This window comes from Pan paniscus, chromosome 5 (genome assembly GCF_029289425.2).
Source record: "Pan paniscus chromosome 5, NHGRI_mPanPan1-v2.0_pri, whole genome shotgun sequence".
NCBI lineage: Eukaryota > Metazoa > Chordata > Mammalia > Primates > Hominidae > Pan > Pan paniscus.
Window position 1 is genome coordinate 120,581,367 of NC_073254.2, and position 26,568 is coordinate 120,607,934.

At 33.9% G+C, this 26,568-nt stretch overlaps 1 protein-coding gene across 3 annotated transcripts in view; it reads right to left on the bottom strand.

Moving 5' to 3' along the window:
* The window catches only part of ASCC3 (activating signal cointegrator 1 complex subunit 3), a 375,365-nt gene that overhangs the window by 30,759 nt on the left and 318,038 nt on the right, over positions 1-26,568 (bottom strand). For all 3 annotated transcript variants that reach the window (XM_003824353.6, XM_034962598.3, XM_063605419.1), the window contains one exon: positions 762-986. In XM_003824353.6, the coding sequence (XP_003824401.4) occupies positions 762-986 (225 nt within the window). The remainder of the gene's footprint in view (positions 1-761; positions 987-26,568) is intronic.

A 26,568-nucleotide genomic window follows, 5' to 3' on the forward strand; every position in this document is an offset into this window, starting at 1 on the left:
TGCAATAGACATTTTATGTTGATTGTAAAAGAAGATATATAAATCTAGTTGATCTCTTAAGTTGGAGATTAAAGATACTTGCAAAATGTAAAAACTGCAATACTTCTCACTTTTTTTTATTGTTTTAACCATCTCTTTCAACCTTTTTTACAATAAGCCTCTTTGATACTCCTTGAATATACCAAGTAACTTCCTACATGCAAACTTTCTTAGTGTTTGAATACACACCTCCAGAGACCCTATGGTTCACTCTCTTCTTTCATTTTTAGTTAAATGTTACCTTACCAGTGAGATAGTTCCTGAACACCCTATTAAAAAATAGTACAAAACATTACCCTCCGTCTTTCTCTTTATTTATTTTACCATTCTTTATTTTTTAAAAAAATAGCAGTTATTGAAAAATGGCAGTTATTACCTATTAATTTATATTTTAAATTGTCAGTCTTCCCCGTCTTGAGTGAAAGTCCGTAACAGAAGGGACTCTTCTGTCTTGTTAATTATTATATGCTCAGTGCCTAGAAAAGTATCTGGCACGTAGTTTGCCTTCAATATGTTTTAGTAGAATGGGTGACTAAAACTGTCATCTCATTTCATTTATATTTGCTTTTACTTTGGAAATTCTTGATATGATCAACCAGTTGTTTCTCAACAATGCTACCATAAAGTTGCTAAATGCAAGTACATTTTATCCTAAAACTAGAAAAAAGAGGGCAGGAATGATGGGAGAAAACACACATAGGTATTAGAAATGACTTTCATACCTGACATACTCTGAGAGCTTGGTCCAAGACTGTTTTGGTATCAGTGTCATAATCTGGGCAGGGTAGCATGGCTCGGCTGAGATGTGCCTGTAGCAGGAGGTGTGCTTTGGTGTGAGGGCTGTCAAATGAATGAGGATTTGATTCAATGGGAAGACATTTTGCCAGTTCACTATTCATATGATCTTCATTGTGTCTCACTGGCAAATCTGTATATTCTTCTGCATCCTGAAAAAAAAAAAAAAAGCCCCACATTGTTGGATCAAAGTATAATAATTAATGTACTTCTTAGCTTTACTGACATTTAAAACATGGCTCAGAAAAATCATACAATAACCATATCCCTTAGAATTTTGCTTGTTCAATATTATCATTAATACACAAGCAATGTATTAATGATAGTGAATAATGTACAATCTGTGAAATTCATGAATGTTCCTTTGTATTTATAGTCAACAAAAATAACAGAGTATTTACTAGGCATCACACACTATACATGACATTGGGGCCACAGCAGTGAACCAGAAACTGAGAGGTAGATAAAAAAATTATATAAAGTGTAATAAATGTTACGACATGGTAAAAGTACAGAGTGTTGAATGGCAATTCAGTTTGGGGGACCTTCTTATTTTAGAGGGTGAGGGAAAGCTTTCTGAAAAAGTGATGTTTAACTCAAGATCTTGTGAATGAATGGAAGAAATAAGACAGGGCTGGAGAAAGGGGCAAGGATAAGATTGGCAAGATGAGAAAAGGGTAAAGAGCAGAATTATTACTTACTATTTATTGTAACCAATTAGATCATACAGAGAGTTAGATTGTTCTGGAATGTTTTGATTTTTCATCTTAGATTTTTTAGGGTACAGTAGTGAAAAGTAGTCTCCATGATATCAGTCAATAAGTGCCAATTGAACCTACAAGCGAAACTAGAACTGTTCTGTTAAAAAATAGACTGATCTATTTATTAGCGTTTGTTGTGAAACAAAAATCATATTTTTCCAAATATGTAGTTATTTGAGATTGTCCATGGATGTTGATATGAATCCTACATCAGACATAGCATTAATTGGATATGTTAATATTCAAACAGGGGCTGGATTTATCCTCCTACTGCAACTGCCAACTTCCTCCAAAAAATTAAAAAAAAAAAAGACAAAAACCTATGAAACAGTGGTCTTCCAGGTGCTGAACATAAAACTATGAAAGAGAATGATCTCTGATATATAGAAAACAAACTAGGTGACCCTTAGCACTGCCTCAGCTTACTGCATGGAGCATTACCACACTGTGGTGTAGTGAGAGAGAATCCAGGTACACCTGGAGGACTACCTGTATTGAGGAGATGAAGACAACCTTGCCTAAGTAGTGGAGAATAATTAGCTCTATGACAAATATTACTCTAGACCTGCCCAGCAAATCAAAAAGCAACACCTAAAAGGATCAAACAGCTTCCAAGTAAATTAACTGCATTCCAGAACAGAGCTCAAGAAGATTTATAGGAATACAAAAAATACAGTACTCAAGAAGGTGAAATTCACAATGTATGTCATCCAATTAATGATTATCAACTATGCAAAAAAACAGGAAAAGAGGATCTATAACAAGGAGAATAATCAATCAATGAAAACTTAGGACTGACATAGATCTTAGAATTAGCAGACAAAACAGTTGTTACAACTGTATTTTACATATTTAAAAAGTTACTGACAACTACTCAATTCAAATTTCTAGAGATGAAAATTACAATGTCTGAGATGAAAAATACACTGAATTTTATTAATGGAAGAATACACAATGAAGAAATTTGTAAACTTAAAGACATCAATAGACACTATTAAAAATGAAACACAAAGAGAAAAAAGAATTAAAAAAATCAACACAACATCAATGAGTTGTGAGACAACTTCAAGTGGCCTAATGCACAGTGTGGAAGGAAGGGCAGAAAAAAGTTTGAAGAAATAGTCACTGGAAAAGGTCTAATTTTATATAAACTATAAATCTATAGATTCAAGAAATTCAACAAACCTCAACCAAAGAAAAATGAAGAAAACTATACAACCATAATTCATCACTACTGAATTGCTCAAAATCACTAATAAATAGAAAATATGAAAAGCAGCCAGAGGAAACACTATATTATGTACAGTGGAAGGAAGATAAGAAACCAGGTTTCTCATCAGAAATAATGCCATAAGGCAACAGTGAAGCAACATGTTTAATTTACTGTAAGAAAAACAACTGTCGGGCCGGGCGCGGTGGCTCACGCCTGTAATCCCAGCACTTTGGGAGGCTGAGGCCGGTGGATCACGAGGTCAAGAGATTGAGACCATCCTGGCCAACATGGTGAAACCCCATCTCTACTAAAAATACAATGAATTAGCTGGGCATGGTGGCACGCACCTGTAGTCCCAGCTACTCGGGAGACTGAAGCAGGAGAATCGCTTGAACTCGGGAGGCAGAGGTTGCAGTGAGCCGAGATGGCGCCACTGCACTTCAGCCTGGAGACAGAGCAAGACTCCGTCAAAAAAAAATAATAATAATAAAATAAAAAAAGAAAAACAACTGTCAATCTAGAATGCTAAATTCAGTGAAAATAAATCTTTCAAAAGTGAAGAATTTTCAAACATACAAAAGCTGAAATAATTCAGCTGACATGCTTAATGTTAAAGTCATTGTTCAGGCAGAAGACAAATTATACCAGATGAAAATATGGATCTACACAAAGAAATGAAGAGCACTAAAAGTGGTAATTTCATGGATAAATATGTAATAATTTGTTATTACTATTTTAATATCACTCAATACAAAATGATTGTTTAAACAAAAATAATAAATAATGCATTATGGAGTTTACAATACATAATTAGAGTTTATTATCTACATAATAAAGCATGACCCAACTACAGTTGTCCCTTGGTATCCATGGAGGATTGGTTCCAGGACCCCCTGCAGATACTTAAATCCAGATACTCAAGTCTCTTATATAAAATGTGTAGTATTTGCATGTAACTTACACATATCCTACTGTATACTTTAAGTCATCTCTAGATTACTTATAATACTTAATACAACGTAAATGCTATGTACATAGTTGTTATACTGTGTTGTTTGGGGAATAATGGCAACAAAGAAAAGTCTATACATGTTCAGTACAAATGCAGCCATTTTTTAATGAATATTTTCGATCTGCAATTGATTAATCTATGAATGCAGAACCCATAGACACAGAGGACCAACTATATATGTTTGCCTACTACCAAACACGCACTAATATACATATATAAATACATGTATATATGTGTAGATATGTATATATTAATGTATAGAGAGACAAATATGTTAAAAGTAAAGGAATAGAAAAAGATATACTATGCTAACAGTAGTTCAAAGAAAGGCAGAATGGCTATATTAATTTCAGATAAAGTAGATTTCAGAGCAAAGATTATCATCATGAATAAAGACGGTAACTTCATTAACTATAAAGGAGTCAATCAATCAGAAGGACATAACAATCTGAAACATTTATGTCCTGAATAACAGCTTCAAAATCCATGAAAAAAACTTGTAGAAGTACATGGAGAAATAGAAAAAAAATCACAAGTATTGCTGAAGATTTCAATACCTATCTTTTTTTTTTCTTTTTTTTTTTTTTTTAATTATACTTTAAGTTTTAGGGTACATGTGCACATTGTGCAGGTTAGTTACATATGTATACATGTGCCATGCTGGTGCGCTGCACCCACTAACTCGTCATCTAGCATTAGGTATATCTCCCAATGTTATCCCCCCACTCCCCCCTCCCCACCACAGTCCCCAGAGTGTGATATTCCCCTTCCTGTGTCCATGTGATCTCATTGTTCAATTCCCACCTATGAGTGAGAATATGCGGTGTTTGGTTTTTTGGTCTTGCGATAGTTTACTGAGAATGATGGTTTCCAGTTTCATCCATGTCCCTACAAAGGACATGAACTCATCATTTTTTATGGCTGCATAGTATTCCATGGTGTATATGTGCCACATTTTCTTAATCCAGTCTATCATTGTTGGACATTTGGGTTGGTTCCAAGTCTTTGCTATTGTGAATAATGCCGCAATAAACATACGTGTGCATGTGTCTTTATAGCAGCATGATTTATAGTCATTTGGGTATATACCCAGTAATGGGATGGCTGGGTCAAATGGTATTTCTAGTTCTAGATCCCTGAGGAATCGCCACACTGACTTCCACAATGGTTGAACTAGTTTACAGTCCCACCAACAGTGTAAAAGTATTCCTATTTGTCCACATCCTCTCCAGCACCTGTTGTTTCCTGACTTCTTAATGATTGCCATTCTAACTGGTGTGAGATGATATCTCATAGTGGTTTTGATTTGCATTTCTCTGATGGCCAGTGATGATGAGCATTTTTTCATGTGTTTTTTGGCTGCATAAATGTCTTCTTTTGAGAAGTGTCTGTTCATGTCCCTCGCCCACTTTTTGATGGGGTTGTTTTTTTCTTGTAAATTTGTTTGAGTTCATTGTAGATTCTGGATATTAGCCCTTTGTCAGATGAGTAGGTTGCAAAAATTTTCTCCCATGTTGTAGGTTGCCTGTTCACTCTGATGGTAGTTTCTTTTGCTGTGCAGAAGCTCTTTAGTTTAATTAGATCCCATTTGTCAATTTTGGCTTTTGTTGCCATTGCTTTTGGTGTTTTGGACATGAAGTCCTTGCCCACGCCTATGTCCTGAATGGTAATGCCTAGGTTTTCTTCTAGGGTTTTTATGGTTTTAGGTCTAACGTTTAAATCTTTAATCCATCTTGAATTGATTTTTGTATAAGGTGTAAGGAAGAGATCCAGTTTCAGCTTTCTACATATGGCTAGCCAGTTTTCCCAGCACCATTTATTAAATAGGGAATCCTTTCCCCATTGCTTGTTTTTCTCAGGTTTGTCAAAGATCAGATAGTTGTAGGTAAGTGGCGTTATTTCTGAGGGCTCTGTTCTGTTCCATTGATCTATATCTCTGTTTTGGTACCAGTACCATGCTGTTTTGGTTACTGTAGCCTTGTAGTATAGTTTGAAGTCAGGTAGTGTGATGCCTCCAGCTTTGTTCTTTTGGCTTAGGATTGACTTGGCGATGCGGGCTCTTTTTTGGTTCCATATGAACTTTAAAGTAGTTTTTTCCAATTCTGTGAAGAAAGTCATTGGTAGCTTGATGGGGATGGCATTGAATCTGTAAATTACCTTGGGAAGTATGGCCATTTTCACGATATTGATTCTTCCTACCCATGAGCATGGAATGTTCTTCCATTTGTTTGTATCCTCTTTTATTTCCTTGAGCAGTGGTTTGTAGTTCTCCTTGAAGAGGTCCTTCACATCCCTTGTAAGTTGGATTCCTAGGTATTTTATTCTCTTTGAAGCAATTGCGAATGGGAGTTCACTCATGATTTGGCTCTCTGTTTGTCTGTTGTTGGTGTATAGGAATGCTTGTGATTTTTGTACATTGATTTTGTATCCTGAGACTTTGCTGAAGTTGCTTATCAGCTTAAGGAGATTTTGGGCTGAGACGATGGGGTTTTCTAGATAAACAATCACGTCGTCTGCAAACAGGGACAATACCTATCTTTTAATAATCACTAAAACAAGTTGAAAAAATCAGCAAGAATATAGAATTGAACAACACTGTTAACTAAGCTGACTTGATTGACATTTATAAAACACACAACGCAATAACAGTTGAATATATTTATTCTCAAGAACACAGAGACTATTTACTGAGATCATATTAGAGGGCCATAAAAACAAATTTCAAGTGATACTTTGACTGCAAGAAAATGAAATGAGAAACCAATGACAGACAGATCTCTGGAAAATCCCAAATATTTAGAAACTAAGTAATACACCTCTAACTCATGATTGAAAGAAAAAATAAAAAAGGAAATGAGAAAGTATTTTGCACTGAATGAAAATAAAAATATAACGTCTCAGATTTTGTGGGACATCATTGGAACAGTACTTAGGAGGGATTTATAAAACTAAACATCTATATTAGAATTGAAGAAAGGTCTCAAATCAGTGACTTTTGTGTCCACCTTAAAAAACTAGAAAAAGAACAGGAAATTAAGTCCAAATAAGCAAAAGAAAGGAAAGGATGAAAATTAAAGTGAACAAATCACTGAAATAGGAAACAAATACAATAGAGAAAACAAATGAGACCAAAAGCCAGTTCTTTAAGAAGATCAACAACACTGATACTCCTCTAGCAAACAGATCAGGGAAAAAGGAGAGAAGACACACACCAATATCAGGTATAAGAGGGGTGACATAACTACAGGTTTTACAGATACTAAAATAATAATTAAAAAATAATATGAACAGCTTTATGCCTTTACCTGTAAAAACTAAGATGAAATAGATAAACTCCTTGAAAGACAAAAAAAAGAAGAAATAGAAAACTCAAGAAGAAATAACCTGAAAATCTTTACATGTATTAAAGAAATTCAATTTGTAGTAAAAAATCTTCTGACAGAGAAAACTCCATGACCTGATAGCTTCCCTAGTGAATTCTATCAAACATTTAAGAAAGAATTAAAACCAATTCTGTAAGAACTTTCCTGGAACATCAAAGAGACAGAAATATTTCCCAACTAATTTGATGGCACCAGTTCTGTCCTTATGTCAAAACTAGACAATAACATTAAAGGACAAGAAAACCACAAAATATCTCTCATAAACGTAAAAATTCTAAACAAAATTTTAGCAAATTTAACAATATATGAACAGAATAATACATCATGACCAAATGAATTTTATTCTGGGGATGCAGGATTGGTTAAACACTCAAACATCAATAAATATAATTCACCTTATAAATAAACTTTAAAAGAAAAACCACATTATCATCTCAGTTATACAGAAAAAAAAAATCTGACAAAGTTCAACATCCATGCCTAACAAAAACTCTCAGCAAACTAAGAAAAGGAGGGTTACTTTTTCAACCTCATAAATGGCATTTCTTTTTTTGTTGCTTTTTTTTGAGACGGAGTCTTGCTCTGTCGCCCAGGCTGGAGTGCCAGTGGCACCATCTCGGCTCACCGCAACCTCTACCTCCCAGGTTCAAGCGCTTCTCTTGCCCCAGCCTCCCAAGTAGCTGGGACTACAGGCGTGTGCCAGCACACCTGGCTAATTTTTTTATTTTTAGTAGAGACGGGGTTTCACCCTGTTAGCTAGGATGGTCTCGATCTCTTGACCTTGTGATCTGCAAGCCTCGGCCTCCAAAAGTGCTGGGATTACAGGCGTGAGCCACAGCGCTGGCCATAAATGGCACTTCTGAGAAATCTATGGCTAACATTTAATAGTGACAGACTGAATGTTTCTCCCCTAAGATCTGGAACAAAACAGGAATTTCTGCTTTCACCACTACTACTAATTATTCTCTTTTTAAAAAACAGAGATAGGGCCTCACTCTTGTCGCCCATGCTGAAATGTAGTGGCACAATCAGCTCACTGCAGCCTCAAACTCCTGGGCTCGTTATCCTCTCACCTTAGCCTTCAGAGTAGGCATGCACCACCATGCTTGGCTAATTAAAAAAAATATTTTTTGTAGACTTGAGATCTTACTATGTTGCGGAGGCTGATCTCAAACTCCTTGCCTCAAGCAACTTTCTGCCTTAGCATCCCAAAGCGCTGGGATTACATATGTGAACCACCATGCCTGGTCTGCTCTTACTATTTCTATTCAACACTGTACCACAGGTTCTAGCCAGTACAATCAGGCAACAATAAGAAATAAAGGCATCTAGATTGGAAAGGAAGAGGTACAACTATCTTTATTTGCAGTTGACATGACCATCAATGTAGAAAGCCCAATGATATTTAAAAAATAAGTTTGGCAAGGGTGTAGGATACAAAATTAATATACAAAAATTGATTGTATTTTTCTGTTTATTTGGAACCAACAATCAGAAATAAAAAAGGAATTCATGATAACATTATATATATGAAGTACACTTAGAGATGAATCTGATAAAAATATGAAAAGCTGGATATTGAAAACAAAACAAAGAAAACACTGCTAGGAAAAAATAAAGAGGATCCAACTAAATGAAGGGTTATACCTTAATTCTCCCAAATTGATCTACAGATTTAATACAATTTCAGTTGAAGCTGCAGCAGGCCCTATGTTGTGTGTGTTAGAAATTGACAAGTTGATTCTAAAATTCACATGGAAATGTAAAGGACCTAGAATAGCCAAAAGCACTCAGGATAAAAAGACCAACGTTGAAGAGCTAGCCCTACATTATTTTTTTTTAAAGTTTAATGTATTTTAATAGCAAACTTACAGGAACAGCACAGAAGACAGACAACATTAAAAACGTGCTTGCATGTAGGACAACTCAGAAAAATACAGTGAACGGATGGAATCTACTGTATGATAGAAATGCAACCAACATCATTTAGTTGCTGTCAATAAGAAATTTACTTGTTTAAAAAAAATCCAAATCCTGGCATTGTCCAGAAAAATTTAACAAGTTTATTTATAGTTATCATAAAGCTGAATTGCTGAAACTTGTTCACTGAAACATTTTGATTTGCATTAATGCTTTATGTTTCCACATTTATATTAAAAATTCACACACAAATAAATATGGAAAAACTGCCAATACCTGATTTCTGTCCCCTATTTTTTTCATTCACAATCATATACTTAGGTACCTTTTGACCCCATGGAAAAAAATATCTAGTGTTCACAACTACCACAACAGGAAGAAGATAATTTTTTTTTTGAGAATGAAATATTTCCCATCATGATGGATTTTTAAGCATGTTCTCCATGAGCACTACATGACTTATAAAGCTACACTAAGCAAAAATGTATACATTGGAATTGGACAAGGAGTCCAAAAATAACCCACATATACAAGGGCAACTAATTTTTGACCAAGGCTCAAAGGCAAAGCAGGGGAGAATAGTCTTTTCAAGAAGTGGTAGTAGAATAACTGGGTATCCATATGGCAAAAAAGAATCAACTTCAATCCTTATTTTATACCATAAGAAAATTCACTCAAAATGTATCATAGAACTAAATATAAAATCTAAAACTTTAAAAGTTCTAGAAGAAAACACAGAACATCTTTGTTACCTGGAATTAGGAAAAAAGTTATTTGATGGGACAGTTAAAACATGACCCATACAAGAAAAAAAAAGATCAGCTGAACATCATCAAGATTTAAAACATATTGTTAAAATACTAAAAATAAAAGCCACAGAGTGAAAGTATCTGCAAAGCAGATATCTGATCTAGGACTTGTATCCAGAATATATAAGGTTCTCTCAAAGCTCCAACAATGAGAAAACAAACAGCCCAGTAAAAGAAGGGCTAAAGATTTTAACAGATACTTTATGCAAAGATGTCTCATATCACTAGTTTTAAGAAAAATATAAATTAGAATGGCCAAAATTAAAATAACTGTGACATAGCAAGTGTTGGAGAGAATGGGAAAGAAATGGAAATTTCATGCATAGCTGGTGGGAATGTAAGATGTTCCAATTTCTTTGGAAAAGAGTCTCACGTTTTCTTAAAACATTAAACATACACCCACCATGTGATCCAGCTATTCCATTCCTAGGGATTTATCCAAGAGAAAAGAAGGTGTATGTCCATACAACAAAGACTTGTACACAGTAGTTGGCAGCAGCATTATTTGTAAAGTGAAAAAAAAATCAGAAAAAAACTTAAATGTCCATCAACAGGTGAGAAGGTAAACAACTGTGTCACATCCACACAATGGAATTTTAGCAATAAAAGGAATTAATGATTGATGTTTGCCAGAACATGAATGAGTATCAAAATAATTATGTTGAGTCAAAGAAGCCAGACCAAAAAAAAAAAACAGGAATACATACACTAGGATTTCATTTATATCATACTCTAGAAAATGCAAATGAATCTATAGGAACAGCAAACAGATTACTAGCTACCTAGGGGAGTGGTCATGGCGGGAGGTGTGTTCATAGAGAAAAATAAGACAACTTTTGATTTGCACTCATGGATTCTTGTCTATGCCAAGTATATACTACAAAAGTACTAAAAAATAGGGCAATGACGATAGTATTAAATCCTTATGAAAAAATTTAGACTATATTAATAGGAAACTTCCTATATCAAAACTTTGTATGAAATAATTTAATAAATATTTTTGAGTATCTACCATATGCCATTGTAGGCTCTTGGCACAGTCAAGCTCCCTAGTGTGACAGACAGACATTATTCAACCAACTACATATATAAACGCAAATTTGATATGGTGACAAGTGCTATGAGGAAGAGATACATGGAAACATGAGAGAGTTTAGTAAAGAAATTTGACCAAGTTAGGAAGGTTAGGAAGGCTTTCTGAAGGAAAAGGCATTCAAACTAAGATACACAGGATGAGCAGATATTAACTAGGTGAAAAGAGAAGTGAGCAGTGTTCTAGGAATAGTATACAGTAGTTCTCCCTTATCCACAGGGGATACATTCCAAGAACCCCAGTGGACACATGAAACTCCGGATAGTAACAAGCCTTATATATACTATGTTTTTCCTATGTATACATACATATCTATGATAAAGTTTAATTTATAAATTAGGTAGAGTAAGAGATGAACAACAATAACTAATAATAACATAAAACAATTATAATAATATATTGTAATAGGAATTTTGTGAATGTCCTCTTTCTCTCTCAAAATACTTTGTGTAATGTAGGCACCTATTTTTGGATTGTGGTTGACCATGGGTAACTGAAACCTGGAAAGAAAAACTGCAAATAAGGGGGGACTGCTGTATACAAAGGCCCTCTAATGAGAGGAAAAATGGTGAGTCCACGAGACTGAAAAATGTTGTGCAAAAATAGTTTCAACAGATTTAATACAGCAGGCTGAAAAAGTATCTTGAATATTATTTGGAACATTCTGTTTAACTGAATTGATAAATATTTGTTAATTATGTCCCTTGTTTTTCTTGGTAATAATAAAACAATGTTATGGCTATTCTACGCTGTTTTGAATACTGTCTTCACTATTTTGGACTATTTTATGGAAGAACTATATGCTGACACATTAGCAGTTAACAATGTTTATTTAACCCTGTGTGTCACCTTGGTTTTCTTCTTGTATGTCATGTTAGTTTTTTCCTTTTTTCTTTGAAGACATTTGCCAAAAATGAGGGATCAGCTATATAAGACAGTGCTATTATTCTTGGATTTCAGGTGAATCAGGACTGAACTACTGTTACCTGCTGACTGACTCATTTCAACCTGTTTAAGCTCCATCAAAGTCCCCATCAGAAAGTTCACTTATTTTCCCAGCCTTGCCAACTGGTTTAAGAAAAATATAATAGCAAATAAGGAAGAGAATGACTCAGAAATCTAAAAAAAAATTTTCCTTCGAAGAAATTAAAATAATATTTAGGGAAACAAATTATATAAATGAATAATTATTTTAAGTGAGGAATAAGACATTCTACAGAGAAGAGCACTGAAGAAAACTGGATGTGTTGGAAAGTTTCCCAGAAGACACGGCATTTGTTCTAGGCTTAGAACAATTTGTAGAAGAGGAGAGAGGAGAGATTCCCTGCATTCCAGGCAAAGAAAATAGTGTGAGTAGATCCATGAAAACTGATAAGGAGCATCTGAGGTTTAAGCTTCAGGGATGAGGAGAATGATGATGCTATTAGTAGCAGTGGAGTTGGGAACATCCATGAGCAGGAGCTTTCTGTCAAGTATGCAAAATACACTTAAAGAAACAGCAAGAATCCAGATAGTTCGGTGGAGGTGGTGGAAGGAGAAGAAATCAGCTTTAATTCTGTTTCATAGTCTAAAACTTTATTCACATTTTATGTTTCTTTCTACTGTTTGTAAAATCCAATTCCTTCTGATCCTTTATCAGAAGAAAATTCAATAGCTATTTTAGTACTGCAACCTGCATTGGGTCTACAGATTTTGAATGAAAACACTAATTAATAGTATTATCTATTAATTAGATAATCTACTTTCTTCAGTACTATGTAGGTCAACTTAATTACATACACTATACACTCCCATTTTCCCCCAAGAAAGAGAAACCTCTGAAAGTGTGAACATCTTTCTAAATATGTTTCTAGTATTCAAAAGTATACATTTTTCATAAGGCTTGCCTTGTAAATGTAAGCAAACTACGTCATTTGGTGCTAAAGAAACAATGATCTGCTCCAATGGTAGAGGAAAACTTAGGAGTGCTGAACTCACAGAGAATCAGCATATCTGAACAGGGCTGACTATACTCGACCATGCTTGCACTTGTGGGGTTATTTGCAGGTAACTTTGATCATAAGTACTTTTAGTTGTATTTCCCTATGTTAGAATTTCAACTCTGTTAGAATTTCAACTCCATGTAAGATGTGACTCTACTGTTCTCTTCTAAACCATGCTAATTCTGCTAGATTTATGCGATTTATTGCATTAATCCCCTTCTTTACTAGGATTGTGTATTTGACCACTGCCAGTAGTATCAGTATCAGATGAGTCTGCTAACAGTTGAGTATATTGTGGGTTGGAAAGAATGCTCTGCAGTAGAGATATTTTTCTAAGTTTAATAAGTTTCTAAGTTTAATAAGTTTAATAAAAATGCCTTATGTAGTTAATCTAAGTTTAATAAGTTTAATAAAAATGCCTTATGTAGTTATCCAGACAGTCACCCTCCTAAAATGTTAACCCAGTGATGCCTTTTCTTAGTGCATGAAGTAATCTTTCTTAACTAAGGGTTCCTTAATTTCTTTGCAAAAAACTATATGCACTTCAATAAAAATTAAAAGTACTTCAATAACCACAAGGTCTTACTGGGCTGGGTAGCTTGTTTACCACATATTTATTCAGCATATATTATGGACAGGTATACACAATGGTAAACAAAAAGAGACATGACTCTCTGCTTTTATGAAGCTCTGCAGTCTAGCGGGGGAGCCAGACCTTAATCAAAGACAATCACAAATAAATGCAAAATGGCAACTGGACAAATATAATGAGGAAGAGGTACATATAATAATAGTGGGCATGTAGGTATCTGTGAAGAAGTTATGATTGAATTGAAAGACAATCAAAATGATTTTTTTAAAAGAAAAAGGAAGGAGGGAAGATAGGTTAAGAATCAAATTTGAATAGAAAAGGGGGGACTGGCACTTATTATAGTAACATACTCTTAAAAAGGCTTAATATTATTTTTCAAATATAAGTTATATCTACACTGTACTTGATAGTGAGTCATAATCCAAAAGTGTCTACACTGATTTTATAATTAAACATATGCTTTTGGTAAGTAGGACATTTTTCATTATCAAATTTGACACAGACAACACTTTTGAGATCTTCAAAGGAGCTGACATTTGGTTTATAAATGTTTATCAATTATCAAATCAATATTAGTTTCCATATTTAAAAATTATAATTAACAGGTCTAATCAACAGCTATTACTTCCTTTGACAGTTCTTCTTTTTCTGCTTCCAGTGTTTGAAATAAAGGGAATCCAAAGAATGTGGTAGTAAGTAACTCATCCCTTTAGAGATATTATAGATCTCTAGGGTGGGCATGGTGTGGGATGAGGTGGTGCAGAGAAATGTGAGATCTGGGAATTGATATAATAGGTGATCTTCAGCTCTGCCACTTCCAAGCTATGTAACCTTCTGAGAGTAACTGTAACTCCCCAGGTCCCAAATTTCTTATCTTAAATTTGGGTTTGGTGTGAGAATTCAATATGATAGTGTTTATAAACCACTTAAACATGGTAAGATGTGCTGTAAATGTAGAAATAATAATAATAAAAATAATAGTAATAATAATGATAATAATCACATCTGATACTCTAAAGGATGTTAACTGAATTTTAAGAGTTAATTGAATTTTGTTCTACAGTTTTCAGATGTAAATCTTTGTTTATAATTATGTAAGTGTCCTTCACTATGTAAAATAAAATTTAATTAACCTACTCTAAAAAATATCATGATTCTTAAAATGTTATTCAAAGAAACAAGATTTTTAAAACTTACGCTTTACTAGTAGTTTCACATTCATTTTGTTCAAGTAACCATACAATTTATATGTGATTGTATCATTGAAAATATTGGTTCTTTGAAAGACCAATATGTGCTTGTAATATAAGAGACAGTCAAATTCAAGATAAAATATTCAGAAATTGTATCCTCTTGAACTGCAGATTTGATACTGTGAGCTTTAGTCTCCAATCTCCAATTAGGTTTCTTTTAAATCCACATTAATTAAATGCTCACAAAAGTACATCAATGTGTGATAAAGAAATATGCTCTTTCCAGTGCACCTCAGTGGAACTAACTCAAAATAGTGTGGAAAGATAGAGAAAAAGAAGCATTAATACAGCTGGAATGCAACATTTCTGAAAGAAAAAAAAAAGTATTATGGAGTATATTACTCTGAAACCCTATAGTGTTTTTTAATTAAAACTCAAGTGCTATGAACCACAAGAAAAAGATAGAAAATATTATTTATTTTAGATTATTTAGAATGAATAGAAAATATTATAAGTTGTTTTTTTCTTTTCCTTTTGGAGATGATATTTTGATTATGGACTTGAAAAGAGATTTAAAATGAAGACAGACTGAAGACAACTGCTATTTAATCCTCAATTGCTCTGCCAGGCTCTCCTGTGAATACCATGGTCATGTACTCCTGAAATTCCAGTTCACAGTTTCTCTAAGCTCTTTAGAATATGACATGCTTGCTTCACCACTTTACTTAGTTCTTAGGTCCCTCAAGTATTTTATGCTGGGTGTTTCAGAATACTTACGGAGGAGGTTTTTTACTTAGTTAAGATTAATTAGAAAAGCAGCAATCTCAAGATCAGCAGAGAGTGAGCTAGTAAAATAATCACAATCCCCGGTTAAAAACAAGCAAACAAAAATCCTTTCTAGCCACTGCTTCCTTAGTAGGACACTCTATTTACCTCCAAATTACTCCTCTAATTTTAAACAACTTGTCTAGCTAATTTCCTGTGTGATCACTGACTATCGGTAAGGTTCATTTTCTTATCTACATCATGTAGGTAATTAGAGGAAATTGAAAGTGGGTAGTGAAGCTTTTATGCAACTGGGATTGAAGCTGAATGGAGGGCAGCAAGGTCAGTGGAGTCCATTATATTTTTATGTGAGAGGCTGGTTTGTCTGCCCTATCCTTGTTTATTTAGTGTAGGCTGGACAGACTACTAACTGCAAATCTGTGTCTCTGATTTGCCCAGCTGTCCTTGAATAAAGACATCTTCCCCTGCAAATGTTAAATGACAGTGATCGACAACCTATGATGAACTCTGCTTGTAACCCCCTGCTACTGTTTTTAGATTGCAAAAGAAAAAAATAGAATAAGGAAACATCTTTCATAATCACATCAAATGGTCCCTGCTGTTCTCTGAATACTTTTCATTTTGTTTCCCTTTTCATTACAAATCTCAATCTGTTCTACAAATGCCATAAACTCAGCCACTCCACATAAAGTTAAAAAAGAAAAAAATATTTAGCCTACTAAATTTTGCTTGCATATTCATGCTGATTTTTAGTTTACTGGGGATATACACTATTACATAATGGTTTACTCACACCCTTATGTCACATAACTCACTTGCTTGTTCTCCTAAGAACAATATGGCAAAATCTGTACAGCTAAATATGAGATATGCCTTTCAGCAATTAGCTGGCACTTGGGTTTAGTTAAAGCTCTGGTAGTTTTATTTGATGTGTAAATCTTACATGTACTTGTGACCCTTAAAAACATTGACTGTAACTTTACCTTTTAGATTTGTTAAAATAAGAAACAAATGATTAAATACTTAAAATCTACTTTGACTTTTTCTTTACTGAAAGCATGTGAACAAATGAATGTTGGTTGAGTGTGTGTGTATTTTTAAACATACATATATATTTTTTCTTCCAGGTACAGTAACTATTAGTGTCTGCTTTACCTAAGCAGATTACTGGGAATAGAGGAAAGACACGACCAGAATGGATTTGTACCTGGTTGCACATAAACATTACGCAACAGTAAACTAGTACTTTTATGTCACTGCACACATCGCTGCCTACACTGAACTCACTAAATCACAGATAAGAGGGCACTTGTACAGTGGGGATGGCAGCCTGCTCGATGTGAGACTAAAGAAGCTTTATGCTATAACTTAATCTCTGTCATGGGAAAAGTAAAACTTATAAAGTTAATGAGTTCTAGACTTTAAGTAGCACTTGATTAATTTGTAACATTCTGAGGCGTTAAAACAAACCAAAATTAGTTTCTCACATTCCACTGCTGTCTTTTGGCCACTGAAGCTTTAGAAAAAACATTTCAGTAAATTTCCCTGATAGGAATCCTGTTTAATTTCTGAAGTATTAAATTAATTGGGTATTCTGTATTTTATAATAATATTTGAAAAACAATCTGGCATTTACCACACTAGGTCCAGATATATCAACGGATAAAAAAAATGCCTTATATTTTTATCTTTATTTCTTCAGATATTATTGGATCATTATCTATTAAAAACTAAGTGTGATGTAACTTTTTTCTATATATTATCAAATATATATAGTTAGTATTGTTTTTAACACTTATGATTTGGACTTTTATTAAAATTATCTATTCAAACTTAATAAATCATATATCATAGCAAACAAAATAAACCTCTAAAATAAAAGACTATTATAAACTGGATTTACATGGTATTTATATTGACCAGAAAATTCACTGCAAGGTATACTAGGAATTAACATTCCAGGTTGAAAAAAGTAAAAAAAAAATAGCCCTATGTTAGAAAACATTTATTGGAAATGATAAAACTAAAATCCAGCTAATTAAAAATTTTCTAATATGCACACAGTTTACTCCACTATAATAAAGTATCAAAATAACTTTATCATGTAAATGGTAAAAATATAAGTACTAATGTCTATCATTGTAATTCTTCATAAAAATCTATGTATATTTCCTTTCAGGGCTCATGTGAATATATGTGTCTGACTTGTATCATTGTCTTATAAGTACTTATGGACATATGTTCGGCCCTCAACCAATTAGGACAAGCACATAAGCATTTGTCAAAAATAAATATGAAGAAGAAATGATACTTCATTTTTTCCAATATAAGAAGGACCACCTGGTTGACAGCTGGAATTTAAGGGATCTTAAAATAGTGGGTACCAGCAGGTCTGTTGTACTTAAAATAATTCAAGTGGTAAGAATTCCATCAGGAACATCTATTTCCCAGGATTTATAGCTAAGTCCTTAAAAAATTGCCCTTTGATGAAACTTGAAAAAATTCCTGTTTTAAAGGCTATAATAAAAATGCCTTACAGCTTAACAATGTTTAGATATTTTCCTTTTAAGAAATAAAAATCTCAAGGCTGTCAGGTTTGAATCCTAAAAAGGGATACTGAGATTAACAGCAACATATAATTGTGTAAGATTCAGTGTCACACTCTGTAATCTATCTTAAAAAGCCAAATAGCCAATAGCTGGATGTGGTGGCACAAGCCTGTGGTCCCAGCTACTCCAAAGGCTGAGGTGGGATGATTGCTTGAGCCCAGGAGATAGAGGCTACAATGAGCCGAGATAGAGCCACTGCAATCCAGCCTGGGCGACAGAGTGAAACCATGTCTCAAAAACAAACAAATGAAAAAGCCAAATAATCTTTCTAATTACCTTGCTTCTACCTTAAAACCATATATATTTATTAGAAGTGACTTTCTTTGTAATTTGCATTTCTACTGGGTATGAGAATATATCAAACTTAAACAAAAAGAACCCCACAAGAATTAAACCCAAAATGGAAAGGATTAAGGCATAGCATTAAAACCTTTCTAATGTGTTTAATATTTGCTTAATATTCTTGTTCTAGGAGTTAAGAAATACATACACAAAAAGTTAAATAAATCTAAAAATGAAATATCAAAACAGGCCAATATATAAGAAATACCATAATACAGGCAGAATTGCCAAATAAATGAAATGAACGCTGGTGCTACAAATTTAGAAAAGGTAATAATCACTGAGGCTAAATTAAGGAAATGTTAAGAGGATGCCATACCATGTGGATGGATGAATGTCAGATACATTGTCCAGGTGGGAATCATAAGCAAATTTATGAAGCGAAATATGTATACAACATGATTAAAGGTGGGAGTAAGAATGTTAATCAGGAGAAAGGGGAAGAAGTAATTTATAACAGTCTAATGGAAGGTGTAGGTAGAAAACTAAGACTGTGGAGGACCTTGACAGCCAGGCTAAGGAAATAATTCTTTATTATGTATATAATTGTAGACTGTGGAGGGGAGAAATGATGCAAACGGTGGTTTAAAATAGATTAATTGGCAAGACTGTGTTGGGTGCATTAAGTATGTCAGAGAAACTAAAGTTGGAAGATCACTCAGGAGACTGTCAGCACAATTGTTTAGGAATAGGGTGATGAGAACCCAAATAGGAGCTAAAGAGAGAACATTTTTTTTTTAAGGGAGAAATTTGAGAAAAAAAATAATAAAGAAAGGACTGAATAAAAGGCAGCTGGTTTAATATGTGAAATTGGGGAGCAGAGAAGGAGGAGCCAAAGATTACCCCAAAAAATTCATCTTGGAAGTATTAAAGACTGTGAATGCAGCTCACATAAAACAATGGTAGGACTCCTCAGTCTTCTGGGCATGATGAACACAAGATTTTAGACATGTTGAGTATGTTCACAGAGGAACAGTGACATGGGAATATCTACTGAGCGAGCAGAAGCAGACTAAGTTTTGTTGACTTATTCTACTCTTTTTATATTCTCTATTTCATTTATCTCAACATTTATTTTTGTTACATGCTCCGTTGTGATTGCTCTTCTTTTTCCAGCTTTTTTAAGGTGGAGGGTTAGGTCACTGATTTGAGATAGTTCTTTAATGCAGGCATATACAGCTACGAATTTCCCTTTAAGTATGCTTTAGCTGGATCTCATAAGTACTGTTATGTTGTGCTTTTATTTGAAAGTATTTTCTAATTTCTGTTGTGATTTCTCCCCTCAATTTCTGTCTGTTTTTGCTGCATGGATTTGGGATGTTGATTTTAGTATGGATATGTTTATAATTTGTATATCTTTCTAATAAATGAACTCATTATAATAAAATGTTTGCCTTGTCTCTATTAAAATGATTTTTTTTGTTTAAAGTCTATTTTGACTGACATTAGTATAGCCACTGACATTAGTATGGTATAATTCAGCTTTTACGGTTGCTGTTTACCTGGTATATCTTTTCCCAACCCTTCACTTTTAACCTAATTTTATCTTCAAATATAAAATGTGCCTCTTCATAGAGAGGAAGATTGCCAGAGGATGGGAGGGGTAGGGTGGGTGGGGGGTGAGGATTGTTAATGGGCACAAAAAAATAGTTAGAAAGAATAAGACCTGCTATTTGACAACACAACAAGGTGACTATAGTCAATAACTTGATTGTATATTTTAAAATAAGTAAAAGAATATAATTGGATTATTTGTAACACATAAAATAAATGCTTGAGGGGATCACCCCCCCAAAAAAATGTGTCTCTTGCTGATAGTGTATAGTTAGGTCTTGTTATTTTCTCCAGAATTAGAATTCAACTGAGTTCTGTCTGATTCCAAAATTGGGGCATTTTCAAGTATACTTTATTGTCTCTATAAACAAAAAAGGAGAAAATACTTGATAATCCCTCTCTTCTTTGAAAAAAAAAAAAACAAGGACAGGAAGAAATGTTCATATTTTGGTTTATTATAGTAATATAAGAAGAAAACTACATAAGACTAATGATACTATAAGTGCTCAAAAGCAAAAGACTTGAATATCAAAGTATTAAGGGAGGATAATGAGAAAATTGATGATGTCCTGATATATATATTTCTGGTAAAAAAATTTTCTATATGATTGTGTGCTAAAAGTTAAACCCAAAGTGAAAAGCATTGTACCCTGCTTTGATGAAGAAGAAATGGGTGACCCTCAAATTTCTGAGTAATTCTTATGAATATTCTAATTCTCTATTTTGATTTGTAAATACATTGCTTAAAATTAAGGATTGATTCAATAAGTGATTTGTTCTTTTGAAACAATGTTCTTTATGATGATAGAGGGTCAAATGCTGCTACAGAATTAATCACATGGTTTGCAAGCCATATCTCAAAAAGACAACTTTGAAGAAGTCATGATGGAACATGTAAAATAAAGAAACTAGAGATTTGTGGGGTGTTTTTGTTCCTTATTTAGGCTAGGTACAGCATTTGAAGATATCATAGTTTTCTTCTGAGTGGGACAGATGGCTGACAACAAGAGATGGCTTATTTAGTATAGACTGGGAAACAATTATTTCAATGTATTAGCAATCATTACTACCTCGACTTAACACTGCTCTAGGCTTCTTAACTCCTCAGTTATTTATCCAGCCCCTCTTAGACTTGATTGCTTTCATTCCATATTATGTCCTCTGGCTATTTTATCATGATGAGAAAGTCTTCCTGACACTTATGAATCTTGCATTTTTGTAGGAGCTTTTCCTATGAAGTGTCAATCTTTGAATTCTACTTAGGGCTTTTAAAAATGTTTATCTCTTCTTGAGATATACATTGAGAATTGAGTATTGAGAATACTCTTGGTAAAACAAGATTTGGACTCAGTATTAACAAAAATATGAAACTTAATAAAGGTTTATATCATTATGTAAGGTGTGAATAGAACCACAGGAGAAACTGATTTTAAATAAACATACCAGAACATATGTATGTCATGTTAACCAAATACCTTGGGAGGTTATAAATGCATTTCAATAGGGCATTCACTACTCAACATACTGTGAAACTTCTTTTTTGGCATTGTAATCAGAATGACTTTAGGAACTACACATTATCATGTAGTCAAACAAGATTTTTTACAACTCCAAATTACATTGCCTGACTTAACAAACTTACTCACTTGACTTGGCTTCAAATAAATTCCTTTTGTTTTCTCAAAACAAAAGTAAAGGTAATGAACAAAACAAAACAAAAAACCCACAAAAGAAAAATAACCATTAGCGGACCACATTTTGCTACCCAAATAATCAAAAGAATGTACAATAGGGCCTGGAAGGAGTTAATATTTTTTTGTAATGGCAAAGCCTAATAAAAACAGCTTTTCAGATAAATAATCCTAAGGAGACAATAGTCATTGGACGTATAAATTCTGTTACAGGGCTGGGCATGGTGGCTCACGCCTGTAATCCTAGCACTTTGGGAGGCCAAGGCGGGAGGATCACCTGAGGTCAGGAGTTTAAGACCAACCTGGTCAACATGGTGAAACCCCATCTCTACTAAAAATACAAACACTATCTGGACGTGGTGGTGCCTGTAATCCCAAATACTTGGGAGGCTGAGGCAGGAGAATTGCTTGAACCTGGGAGGAGGAGGTTGCAGACAGCTGAGATGGTGCCACTGCACTCCAACCAACCTGGGTCACAGAGCTAGACTCCATCTCAAAAAAAAAAAAAAAAAAATTCTGTTACATTTGTTAAAAACATCACTTAATTATATTTTGAAACCCATATTCATTACTCAAAAAGATAAACATATTGATAGATCATATAATAAGATATGGGAAACAAGTGTCACATGGAAATCTTAAATTGGGAGAATGAAAATAAAACCATTAAAAATAGAATGGTTATACATTAGAAAACAAAATGACACCTGTCAATCAAATAGCTAATGCTATGTCTTTCTGGTAATATATGTAAGTGGATATACTTTGGACATCTAACTTAGTGTCTGTTTAGGCAGAAAGTTTTAGTTTTAGTTAATGTTTGCAAAATTTAGATGTTTGAAGTTATTAACTCATAAAATTAATCACTTCCTAATATTTAGAGATATCAATATTTTGGCTCCAGGGTAAACTTTCGAGAAGTTATATTTAAAGACAACAAAGAAAAATAGAGATTTTCAGTACCAGATGTCAGGGAAGATCCCATTTGGATTTGAGCTACTTAAATTTGCAATCATGTATTTATACATCTAACAGAGCTTCTGTTTCCCCCAGAATCAGAAAATTAACTAGCTTTGTAGCATCTTCCTTGATCTGCCACCCGTGCCCTGAGGATTAGAGACTCCACCTGAGCTTGTTTTACAAGCATAACAGAAAAAATTAATCTCTGCTGGCAGCACTCCCACTGGGATACTGATGAATAATGATATCCCTCTTTTGCTGCCCTCTCAGTCCACTAGAAAAGCCACTCTAACCCGGCAACGTGGAAACTGCTGAAACCATTCCAGCTGTGGATTAGGAGGCAGTCGAGCATCCATCTGCTCTGTGTGAATCAAGAGAAAGCAAACATGCATTCTTATGGCTAAAGTCATAGTCAAACCCCAAACATCTTAGAGGAACACACACACACACACACACACGCACGCACACACATAACAGGCAAGCACATACTGTAGGCTAAATTAACCCAGTTCCTCAATTTAGTTTGCATTTCCTTGGTGCTTTTAACATTGGAAAACAAAGTACATATATGTTGAGGGGTTATAAAGTACAGCTCTTAAGTTTGGTATGCATATATGGGGCTGATTCACCGGACATTAAACTTCTAGGGTGTGATATGAGGATACATCAGGTATATATGCATTTCCAAATTCTCAAATATAGCAACCAACCACTTGTTTTATAAAATAAGACTCAGTGGCTTAACTTTACTGATACATTGATGTGGTGGATATCTGTAGATTTTTGTCTTCTCCAAAAAGAAAAAAAAAAAAAAACATTGCTTGGTCTACAAATAGCAAAATTGTATTTAACAGGACTCTATCAGCTCCATATTAATAAGCTCTCTAGCACGTTAATATATCCATAATGTGCTGATGTTTATAATGATAGCCTCAGGACTTTTAAAGAGCCTTAGGGGTCTTCTGATTCATTGAAGAAATACATAAATGCACATACATATATATTTTAACACTGTTCTAAATGTATTGTGTTAAAATTCCTTGAATTCTGAAATCCATATATACGTAGAAACTTCATTAACAAAAATATTTTAAATAACTATCACATCATATTCCCAGTCCATGATTTATAAAAACAAAACAAAACCCTGCTTTTAAGTTTCAGTCTGGTATCACCCACGTCACTTTGGTGCGGGTCTCAAATGACAATTTATTTATCTTTTGTTTTTTCCCTGATTTTAGCTGCATTCACAGGTTATTTTGAGGTCTTAACTGATTCTTTCCTCTCTCTCTCATTCCTTCCTTCTTCACTGGTTAAAAAAGTAAAAGTAGTTCCAGGTCACAACACTTTCTATGCTTTTAGTTCAGCAAAGTAATACTGTCGGCTCAGTCACTGATTCTGAGCTGTTCATTTGTTGATCTGTCAGAAAAAAGATGACACCTGTTTGGCATTCATCTTACAAATTTATTATACTGTTTAATAAATAACAGAAAATACTTAAAAAGATGATATAAAAGACCTAAATCTAAAAGTTGAAGCAAGTGTACATAGAAGAATAATTCTCTCTTACCAACAGAAATACTTGAAAACTGAGATTACAGTGCTTCTGGCAAATTGCATTATTCTTCTGAGTTACACACAAAACAATGAATAGAACATAAGAAAGCATAACATTTTATGTATCCAAGGAGGATGATATTTGTAAAGTCCTTCTTACACCTCAATTTCTTTTTAAAGCACAATGAGCTCTAACTTTCTGAAATAATCAAATTTCTGAGATAAGCTTATATTCCATTGGACTGTCAGTTGGAAAACATTGTGAAATAAGTGGAATCTTTTTTCAGGAGAATATAATGTTAAAATAAAATACAGATGTGTGAATAATACTACTGTAATAAAGACCATTTCCATGTATTTTATTTGGTAGTAACAACAAAAGTTTTCAGAAAACATAGTATGAGAATGAAGCATATCCATTTCTTTGGGTTTAGAAATCAAAAGATATCACTGGAAATTCCTCTAGGCTTCTATCATAAATATTTTAAGCCAGCATAAAAATATTCATTTTAGCCTTCTCATAGTGGGAAGACTAGAGTCTGCTAAGAATTATTAATCAGTAGGTAGATTTTTTTCTTGAAAGAGCTTTTCAAAACGATTCAGTTACTTAGTAAGTGATCTATTGTTTGAGAAACATAAATATCTATTAGAGTATGCATATAGGTCTGTATAAAAACAAACACTTTTTCCCACTGATTCCCTTTCAAGAACGTAAGTTTATGTTTTGGTAGTTACAAATTATTTATTCTGAAAGAGAGATACTGGTCTTTATGGAAAAGTTTTCTAGTTTTTTTTTCTATTATAAATAATGCTGTGAAGACCATTTGTATACATTTGTGTACATACATTTTGACAGCACACTTAATTCTTTAGGGTCAATTCCTAAAAATGCAATTGAAACGTCAAGTTTCAAATCTTTTAGAGATGTAAAATAAACATGTTGATAGATATCAAATTTCCAGGTCAATGAAGACTGTTTAGCAGTGTTAGGGAATGCCCAACTTACAGTGTTCTCATCATCAGTAGGTATTATCCTTTTTGAATCCCTGACAATTTCACAGGCTAAAAAGGTTGCCATTTTTTTTTTCAATTTCTATTTCCTTTATCAGTGAGAAGGCTGAGTATTTTCTTTATATTTGTTAAAGATGCATTTCTTCTTTTGTAAGTTGTTACCAAATGCCTTCTTTTCATTTTACCACTGGAGTGTTAGTGGCTATTTTTTTAAATATTATGATTAAAATTTTTTAATATTACCTTTTTACCTTTCAGAATTATGACATATATTAATGCTTTTTAAATTACATTTAAAGACATGCATATATTCTATATTTTTATGTATGCAAATTTACCCATTTCCTTTTGCGATTTCTTCAACTCTTTTTTGTGCTTTTTTTTTATTATTATACTTTAAGTTTTACGGTACATGTGCACATTGTGCAGGTTAGTTACATATGTATACATGTGCCATGCTGGTGCGCTGCACCCACTAACTCGTCATCTAGCATTAGGTATATCTCCCAATGCTATCCCTCCCCCCTCCCCCCTCCCCACCACAGTCCCCAGAGTGTGATATTCCCCTTCCTGTGTCCATGTGATCTCATTGTTCAATTCCCACCTATGAGTGAGACTATGCGGTGATTGGTTTTTTGTTCTTGCGATAGTTTACTGAGAATGATGATTTCCAGTTTCATCCATGTCCCTACAAAGGACATGAACTCATCATTTTTTATGGCTGCATAGTATTCCATGGTGTATATGTGCCACATTTTCTTAATCCAGTCTATCATTGTTGGACATTTGGGTTGGTTCCAAGACTTTGCTATTGTGAATAATGCCGCAATAAACATACGTGTGCATGTGTCTTTATAGCAGCATGATTTATAGTCATTTGGGTATATACCCAGCAATGGGATGGCTGGGTCAAATGGTATTTCTAGTTCTAGATCCCTGAGGAATCGCCACACTGACTTCCACAATGGTTGAACTAGTTTACAGTCCCAGCAACAGTGTAAAAGTGTTCCTATTTGTCCACATCCTCTCCAGCACCTGTTGTTTCCTGACTTCTTAATGATTGCCATTCTAACTGGTGTGAGATGATATCTCATAGTGGTTTTGATTTGCATTTCTCTGATGGCCAGTGATGATGAGCATTTTTTCATGTGTTTTTTGGCTGCATAAATGTCTTCTTTTGAGAAGTGTCTGTTCATGTCCCTCGCCCACTTTTTGATGGGGTTGTTTGTTTTTTCTTGTAAATTTGTTGGAGTTCATTGTAGATTC